This window comes from Pyrgilauda ruficollis, unplaced genomic scaffold (genome assembly GCF_017590135.1).
Source record: "Pyrgilauda ruficollis isolate IOZ18807 unplaced genomic scaffold, ASM1759013v1 scaffold5, whole genome shotgun sequence".
Taxonomy (NCBI): Eukaryota; Metazoa; Chordata; class Aves; order Passeriformes; family Passeridae; genus Pyrgilauda; species Pyrgilauda ruficollis.
The window spans coordinates 12363339-12373452 of NW_024526599.1; the positions used below are offsets into that span (position 1 = coordinate 12363339).

Genomic DNA, 10114 nt, shown 5'->3' on the forward strand with positions numbered 1-10114 from the left:
CACGTTACTTTTTGAAGTAGCTTATGATCTTCAGAATTACTTGTCAGTACAATTTATAACCTACTAGACGTGCAGCCTAATCATGTTTTGGCAGATCAACTTTCTATTATCTGAATTGTTGTATATTTTATGCCTGTAATGCCATAAATGTCCTCTTTCCTCTTCAGCAGCAGAAGGATCTGCTTTGGTTGCTCTCCCTTAGGGTGCAACTCAGACTGCACATTTATTAAACAGTAGCAAAAACTTCACAAAAACATTAGCAGTGAAAACTGGTACTGCTTAAATTAAACTGACAGAGCCTTTTCCAGTGTTGCTCTGGGCTAGATGACTTTCTTAATGCGCATTATATGCAGGTATGTCTTTCAATTACTCCTTCAGAGAGAATTTTTTCTTAGTGTTGTGTGCAAACATCAGTATTTCTCTGCATCTTAGAGAAGTGTTTGAACATTTCAGTAATTTTCTGGCAAAATGTTTGTTTTCCAGTGTAATCTTCCTGATGTGGAAGAATGTATGCGAGTGGCAGAGACAATTCAGGCAGACGGGGACGTATTTGAAACAATAAAGTACTATCTGTTAAGCACAGAACCTGAAAAGGCTCTCCCTGTTGGCATTCAGTATGTGAAAGGTAGGTAGTTGGATGAAGAACAATTTTAGAGCAAAAGTCATCTGTATAACTATCCTCATGTGATATTTTCCTTTTTATTTTTCAACAGAACAACTTTGTGGCTCAGATTGGACTTTAGATTCAGTCTTTCCATATCTTGATCTTTTAAGTTACATACGGACTGAACAGTTAATGTTGCCTAAGTGTAGTGAGTGAGTATATTTTCCTGACTTAGAAAAGTGGAACTTTCCTTAAAGGAGGGACACAAAAAAAATTCTAGCAAGCATGCTGGAACTGTTTCCAGTCTGGAGAATAGAATGTGGACTCTCCCAAATTATGAAGGTTTATCAAGAGAAAAAAAAAAAAGATGTTTTACTGCTTCTTTCTCTGTGGAGTATTTACAACGTGTGAATCAATGTTGATCTTATGTGAAGAGCTTTACTTTGATCAGCTTTGGTTTCAGTTTGCTGAAGTGATATCACAAATCATGTGGGCTTTTCTGTCAAAGTGTTAAGTAATGTTGGGCTGTCACTCTCAGAATTAACTCTAAAATCATTGGATAGATCTGGTTCACCTTTATGATGAATGGTTGCAGTCAGGCCTAGGTGCCTACGCAAGTATACGTGTCAAGAACAAAAAGGAGAAAAGAGTTGGGGAAGCTTGGTGAAACTGAAATCTACACTAATATTTGGGGCAGTTTTATTTACATTTAGAGTTCTATCACATTAAAAGGTCTGAGTGATGTTTGTGTAACTCTGTTTAATTGTGCTTAAAAATTGTACTGTATATGCCATTTAAAATTTAATAATGGAAATCAATATAAAGCAGATGGAGTCTGTTTTAACAAGTCCATGACATAGAAAGTAAGCATAATCAGTGAACATATATTCTCCACAAAAGGTGGATGGATAAATTAGGTTTTAAAATTATAACATGAATATGAGTTTGTTTAATGTTTTTCCAAATGCTTGTTTTTCATGATTGATACTTGTTCATTTATAGGTTTCGGAATGAGTTGCTGATTTTGTGTGGTTATGTTGGTGCTTTACTTGCTATCAGAAGACAGTACAACAGCATTGTACCTGCACTGTATGAGTATACAAGGTAAACTGTGTTTTCATTAACTCTTTGTAATCTCAGTCCTTATTATGACATATGCCATACATTGAGCCTACTTCTTCTCATCACATCCCAAAAAATGAAAACGTGTCTTTCCTCTTAGCTATCATCATGTCTGAAACTTGGTGAGAGGATTGGGAAAAACGAACATCTGTTTGTTGCTTTGTTTTTTTATTTTCTGAATCTAAAGCAAAAACAAGATTAAATATCTTTTATAGAAAGGCTTTTCTGATATGGCTGTTATTAGACTAGTAACAAGCAGTTTTTGAGACTCAGTTTGTGATACTTTTGGCTGTAAGGCTTTCAATTACTTAGTATATAAAGAACCACAGAACAATACCACTCAAAGTTTCATTCTTGGATTGCCCAATATCTTCAAGACTCACAGATTTTTAGTTTCTGGCCCATCTTAAACTGGACACTTACCTGCTTAAGGTGGACAATTTACATGCTTAAGCAGGACATTTTTAAGATACACCAACACAAATGAAAGATGGCAGAATTAGGTCAGGTATTAATTGTCCCTATATTATATTTTGATAAATAAAAAATGCATCCACTGCAAGGGCTTTGAAACGCTTACCTGCTTAAGGTGGACAATTTGCATGCTTAAGCAGGACATTTTTAAGACACACCAACACAAATGAAAGACGGCAGAATTAGGTCAGGTATTAACTGTCCCCTATATTATATTTTGATAAATAAAAAATGCATCCACTGCAAGGGCTTTGAAACTGCTTTCTGCAGGTGAAACAAGGCTGTCCCAATGTATGTGTTGAACCATGTTTCTCTAATTGCATTTTTACCATATGTGGTACATGCAGGCAAAATGGATCCTTAATTTTAGTAAGATTGACAATATTAAGAAATAAAAACACATATAGCCTTGAAATATAGAGTGGCCTTAAGCTAAAAAATACAGCAAATTAAATAAGGTGTAAATAGGGATAATTAAAATAAAATTTAAATCTAAAGCTATACTTCTGTAACTTCACAGAATCACTGAATAATGAGGTTGGAAGAGACCTCTAAGATCATCGAGTCCAACCTATGTCCTAACACCTGTGAGATTCTGTGCTTCTGTGAACTTGTATGAGTGTTACTGAAGTTTAATATAGTGTATATTGTGAAGGATCAATTTATTTCCATAGTTATTCCATATCCAATCAGAAATAGTTTTACTTTACTATTGTCTATCATGTTTTGCTTTTAAGAAAATAGTCATTAGGATTAATTAGGATTTTAATTACTTGCATTCCTTTTCAGTCAGCTTTTAAAAAGACGGGAAGTATCTGTACCTTTGAAAATTGAACACCTTTCTGAGGAATTAGATGCGTGGAGAGCTTGCACACAATCAAACAAGTAGGTGGAAAAATATAAAATTACCATGAGTGAGACTAGTAGTATTTAACTGTTGTTAAATACTACTAGTCTCACTCATATATATAAAAGTCTCACTCATATAAATAAAAGTTGTTCCCTTTGTAAAGTCTGAATGTAACTGCTTTGCGGGTCCTAACTTCTAACACATATTAGGAAGCCAAGTTGAAAACCAAATTTCTTTCATGTTCCTAGGCCTACGGATGAGTTGCCATGCACCCCGCCCTCCGAATCACAGAGAGCGCTGTATTCAGTACTTGTCTCGCGAATTCAGGGGGAGCCTCTGAAAGGAATGGTTGGGCCAGACTGTGTCACTGGATCAAATCTTCCCAGTCACTCAGATGTTCATACCTCTTGTTTGACAGGGCTAAAGATCCAGGTATGGTTTCAGAGAGCTAAAGTGGTCTTTCTTGCAGATAGCACTGACTACTAGTGAGGTTGCCATAAATCAAAAGTCCCTCCCACCATTTGGCTGGAAAAAGGTTTACCCTGTTATCACAGGAGCAGAGTTAAAACTGACAGGCAGTGACATCTGCTATATAAGAAAGGCTGTATAGAGAATTGTCCAATCAAACAGTTGTCATTTCCCAAATCCACAACCTTTTAATTTACATAGGAAATATCTCCTTTGCCACATGTTGTGTCTAAAATGCATGTATCTTACTGGCTACTCCCTCACCACAGCTTGAATAAAAGCCAGGAAATTGTCTTTAATCACATACTAACATTCTTCTGATTTTGGTTTTTATTACTATGGAAATGCATACTATAAAACTTGGAATTCATGACTAATTAAATCCAGACATTAGAAGACTAAATATTCAAATATATTTATTTATCACTCACACTGAGTTTTCTGATTAATACTCATTAGTCCTTATAACACTTCTGTAGCATATCTTGTTATTTTAATAAAGAGCAAATGGAAAGATCCTGAACACACTACTCCTGACTCCAGACAATGCCTCAGTGTGAATTTACTTTCCTAGGTGATACCAAATCTGTTTCCTCTGTCCAGTGTAAGATGTCAGCCCAAAGAGTAACAGGCTTAGGCACTAAGCAGGATGGATAATTTTCTGAAAAAAATTAGAGTTTATAAAATGCTAGTGGGATTTTTGAGGTAAAAAAAATTCTCAACTGCTCACCATCAATCTAAAAAATGCTCTCAACACTTCCATATTAGATCAGTAGTCTCTGTCTATGGCTGTACTCAACATTGCTAACAGCCATGTATAGCTGCCAATGTTATAGTCCATTCAACAAGAGTAGCAAATATGGTCTCACCAGCTTGTCATCTACAGGTTCCTTATTTCTGGATTAGCATACATTAGGAGTCATGGCTTGGGGCATGCAGGTCAGCTCAACAATCAAAATCAGTTAATACTAAAGCAGGGCAGCCTACTTGTATGGGTTTACAAGTTTTACGTAGCAAGTTTGGAGAGCATAACTTTAAGAAAGGGCTGAAATGGAACTGCAGCTTTGAGAGCAGGTTTTGTCAAATTAATAAATTAGCAAATAGCTCTTTTTCTGTCATATGAATGAGTACTTTGTCCTTTTCATAGTGAATAGTTCAAATTATTCTGTAGACGCTTGTTTTCAAACAATTCATGGAGACATTATATTGGGGGATATTTTGTGGATGGGAAAAAGCACAGATCAGCAGAAATAATAATCATGACCATCATGAAATATGGACAGTATTCTGAAGAAAAATGCTTGTTGCCTCAGTTTCTAATTCAAGCTACATTAAAGTCTGGAATAATTAACAAGCATATATAAAATAACAATAAAACACATCAAACAGAAAATTTAAATATTATGAAAGGTTGGGTTGACAGATTTGGGAACATAAGTGCCCTCAATTCATAATGTGTAGCTGTTATCAGAGTTTTAAGTGAGTGGGGAAAAATTTCTGTATGGATATAGTGGATAGGTCTAAACAAGGTTTTTATGTTCTTCTGAGATAAACTATGCTTTTTGTTATGGCCTTTACACAATCCATGTATAATTTCTTTTTCTTTTCCCTCCCAAACATTTTTGCTTTACAGGGTCCTGTGTTCTTCCTTGAAGATGGAAAATCTGCTATTTCACTGAATGATGCTTTGATGTGGGCCAAAGTGAATCCTTTTTCACCATTAGGAACAGGAATACGACTTAACCCATTTTGATGAGGTGTTTCCTCTGTACTTTATAGTGCTTAAAATAACACTCTGGGAGTCAATGCTGATTTAACCTTGATTGCCAAAGGATGGAGAGGTCAATTACTTGAACTTTTAAAAATTTTAAATGAGAAGAAAAGGATTTCTATACAAATGTTTGTTCAGAATCCAAAGAAAAAAATTATTTGATAATCCAAAGAAAAAGTCCTAATTTCATATATAGCCATGTCATTTTTTTTAGTAGGAATATTGTTTTCAGACAATTATTTTTGTCAACTCTGTGTGAATAGATGCTTTGTAAAGTAAGCAACTATCTACATATTACTAAAATATTGATAATAAACTGTGAAACCCATAAATACTCTTCCAAATATATAATCATAGAATAACTTTATTGATAGCAACTCCGAACTTTTTTAGAATGACTGGAATATTTTGGCTGTTTCACACTGTTCCCCTTTTTAATTTGAACTAATTTTGACACAGGGTTGTATAGCAAAAGTAAAATTTAAAGAGTTGGTGTTTTTTTCATCCACTTGTTATTGTGCTTTAATAGCAGTACAAATAGAAGGTCACTTATGTTTTATTTAGATTATCTATATTTTGTTTAGGTTTTCTATTTTTTATTTATTTGTTTAGATTATCTAGATTACAAAATTGTATTTTCTAATAGAATCATATTTGGCAACATTCCCTGTTATACTTTCACCAGAGGCTAAAACTCTTTATAATTTTTTTTGTTTTTTTAACAAAGTCTTTGTATAGAATAAACAGCATATTTATTGAAGTTATTTAACTATGCTATGTACATTTTAAAAGCTTGTTTTCTCTTTACATTTTGTATTAGTTATACATATAATACGACAGCAGTAAGTACTTGTGCATATATATTTTTATTTACTATATCTGCGCTCAAATGGAAAAACAGTTATGGCAATAGAATACTAAAAATATTTAAAGCTGTGTATAGTATGGAATTTAATTATAAGGCAAATATTATTCTTGTTAATAATTCTTATAATCAGAATTGCTCACCTTTAGAAAAGATGCCTTGGTTGCAATACTTTTTATTAGTTTAATGGATGGTACATAGGCAGAAATTTACTTTATCTGTTCTTACATTTTTTTGCTTGTACTTTAAAATAAATTTTGACATTTATTTGAATTCCTGATAGTTACATGAAATATAAAGAGGCTACAATTAAAAATTGGCAGAATTATTTCTATAACAACTGTTGTAAAACTGGAAATAGTATAGGGTCTCTATTTAGTAGATCCTATCAAAAAAGCCTCAATTTAGAGGTAAGCCTTGCCCTTATTTAACTATAGAAATAACAATGCCACCATGCTGGAAAGGTGGGATGGAGATTAGAAATAAAAGAAAATCCTGGGTTTGTTTTTTCCACTCTGTCTTTAAAATGGTAAAATTTCCCTCTGGTGATGTTCTAGAGTATTATTACAGGGTTTCTGGTGTAAGATTATATTGGGCGGAGGGAACACAACTGTTTTGTACCCTAAAAACCCCATTTTTGTACATACTCAGGTGCTGGAACTGAATATTTTGCTTCCTGCAAGTACTCTTTGAAAATGTTTTCCCTTTATTTATTCCATGAAGCTTGCAGAAGAAGAATTTGATTTCAGAAGTTAAAATTCATAATTTTTGAAAGAATTTTCCATCAGCCAGTATCTGATCTTGCTTCTGTCAAATGAAAGATTATCTGTCTTTTAGCACATAAATCTTACAACCTGTTATGTATAAGTTCTTGATAGAGAGGTGGAGAGCAAACATGAGAACTGAACATGCAGCCCCATGACTGAGGATTGGGATCAGAAGTATTGACTCAACTGCCATTCTACTATATTTAAAATCTTTTGTTGTATCATAATGATTTTTATTAATATTTCACAATTAAAATATATTGAATATGTAGTATAACTGCATCAGTGTGTTGCACATAAATTGTGCCTTAACATGGAATCTTGGGCAAATCTACTCCCTCTAAATTACAGAGTGAGGGTTAAAAATTCATTCCTTACTAAAATACAAAAATTAAGTCAAAGGGCATTTTTTATATTGGGGATCCATCAGGAAACAGTCATTGTGAATAACATGAGGTTGCATTTTCCTTGAAGTTGTTTGTACAGTGGTGAGTGAGGGGAATATGCAGAAAAGGTTGTAATTGTGTCTGCTGTTACAGCTGTGCTTGCAACTGTCAACTGGTTCATCAGTTTCAAAAATAATTTCAGATTGTTTGCAAATGTGTAGCTTCATTGTCTAGTATAGCAAGTCAAATACAGATATCTCCCCCTTAATATTAAAGAATACTTTGTCTTCAAAAGACCGTTTGACTCCTCTGTAAAAGTCATATTTCCATTTAAATGACAAAACATACGAAGCTACACAGCTAGTGCTTTCCAATTACTATTAAATCTCTGTTATGTTCAATATCCCTGCAAAACCAAATCCATTGTTTTTTGGAAATAATCTGTCCAAGAGTACTGACATGTTTATAAGCTTCAGAGACAGCCCCACTGGCAACTGCAGTCTGAGATAGGAGATGTGGCACTTTAAACCCATGTTGTGGGCTGGAATGATGCCCTGTCTGTTCCACGCTGCGCAGGGCTCCCGCCAGGCTGGGCCAGTGATGCTGCACTGGCCATGGCCACAGCCGAGCGGCCCCGCAGCCCCAGACAGGCCCAGGAGAAGCACAGGGAGAACCTTGTACTCCACGTGCTTTCTCACCCACCAGTGCAGTGCCTCCTGTGGGTCTCTGCAATACTTTCAGCAAGCCTACAGGATTTCACTGTTGGATTTCCTTCCAGAACTGACATATCACACTGCTTTTTCTTTTTTCCTGACAATGCCTTAGAGCACTTTTTAACTGGTATAACAGTTCATTTAATAAGAACTTCGTTGTAATAGGACACTTAAACAATGCTCTGACCTGGGATACTGTTTGCTTCAGATCCTGGTTCCTAATATTTTAATACATAATTTAACATTTATTTCATACTAAGAATTCAACCCATCAAAGCCACATTGAATAGGGCCCTGACATCATGAGAACAGTAACAAAACTGTCATTTCTGGCTAAATAAGGGATCATTTTCGGAAGGGATTTTACCAAGTACTGACACCAGGTATTTCACTGCCCTGCATTTTTGGTATGTGGCAGTAGCATGCTCTGATCTGCCAGAGACCTGTCCCAGTGCGTAGTCCTGCCAGGCCAACCACATCCATTCCCTCTTTTGTTTGTCCCTGTCACATAGTAACAGAAGCAATGCCCCATTCAACTTGGCTCAGCTTGCCAAAATGAACTCAATTTTCACACAATTATCTGTTAGCAAAAGATGGAAATTTATGTTGAAAAGTGCATCTTGCCTGAGATGGAAGTAATGGTATTACCACAAGCCAGTTTCTTCTGACTAGTCTCCTACTCTGTGTATAATTACACAAAAAAATAGTACCAAATACCTGTAAACTACAAATATGGTCTTTGGTTGGTGGCAGGGATCAGGGAGAACGGTGAGAATGGATATTGCAAATGCCACAAGAGTATGAACACACCTATTTGCAACGAGATGGCCTGGACCCTGGTGTGACCCTCAGCAAAACTTTTATCTAGTTGTGTTACAAACAGGTGTTTTGCAGAGTAGCCATGTTTGCTCCAATCTGATATAGGTGTATAGAACATAGAGCTTTTTTTGCCACTTTGTCTGAATCAAACTTGAAAAGTGATGTGTACACCTGAAGGTGAGGCTCTAAATGAGCTCATTCTATGTGGAGAAGGTCAACAGTGCTGTGGTTTGATTGGCACTTCAAAGTTAGGTTCTTTGTCAGAGTAATACACAGTAATGGTGCTGTGCCTAAAAACTACAAATTGCTACTTTCTGGATGAAAATAAAAACCACTACACTCACCCCAATATAGACTCAGGATATGATGGACTTCTAAGCAGCTCCTCATATTTGCATTTGACTTTCCTTTACAAGGACTCCAGAAAAGCCTCCTAACTAGAGTTTTTGCAGGGAACAGAAGCAAATTAAGGTTATTTAACAGTGTCAAGACAGCTACATTTTTTATTAGGAGCACATTATTTAGCAACTGAGTAAGCATTCCTCTTTGTGAAAGCTTCCTCTATAGTTAGTTCCTCACTTATCATCTTTCCAGTAGAAACATAAATACTGAAAAGAGTCACTGAAAAGGAATGGAAGAGGGTGAATCACCAAGGGCAGATGACAAGTTTTTATGTCCCAAGCTTTGGTTTGCAGGAACTGTATCAGTCACTGAGAAAGTAATCTGTTCTCAAAGGAACAGCAAATGAGAAGAGGGAAAGGAGGAGTGCTGCGCTTTAATCTATTCAGATCACAATCACCAAAAATTCAAGGGCATAAGCAAAGCCTCAGGGTTTTCTAATGTCTCTTGGGGGTGTCACCATTCTATCTCTGGCTAGAGTTGAACAATACCTTTTCACAGAAAAGCCTGTTGGAGTATTTTGGGAATTTGCAACAGGATTTTTGGAGCTGGATAAATATTTACAAAACAGGTAGTAAGAGAAATAATGTCCTTTCACGAGCTGTACCCATCCTGATAAAAAATGGACATTTTTGAAAACTTGTATTCACCTCCTGAACTCGAGCTTGAATACCTCCACTATGTGCCTTCAGAAACCTCACAGACACTACATATTATATGCATTATATGCCTTTCTCTGAGGCAAATAATTACTTAATATGCCCATTAAATGCCTGTGATACAGCAGTGTTACAGTGTGAAAAGATAAGGGATGTGCCCATAAAATTCTGTTTTATGTATTAATTATCTACATATATATTGTCTACAAACAGAAAA

The 10114-nt window shown here is 35.5% G+C and overlaps 1 protein-coding gene across 1 annotated transcript in view; it reads left to right on the forward strand.

Moving 5' to 3' along the window:
* Positions 1-9987, forward strand: part of WDR17 (WD repeat domain 17) — a 48534-nt gene extending 38547 nt beyond the window's left edge. Inside the window, exons 25-30 of the mRNA XM_041479854.1 lie at positions 484-625; positions 714-816; positions 1607-1708; positions 2990-3085; positions 3299-3482; positions 5152-9987. Coding sequence (XP_041335788.1) covers positions 484-625; positions 714-816; positions 1607-1708; positions 2990-3085; positions 3299-3482; positions 5152-5271 — 747 coding nt within the window. The 3' untranslated portion in view covers positions 5272-9987. The remainder of the gene's footprint in view (positions 1-483; positions 626-713; positions 817-1606; positions 1709-2989; positions 3086-3298; positions 3483-5151) is intronic.
* The last annotated feature ends 127 nt before the right edge of the window (positions 9988-10114 follow it).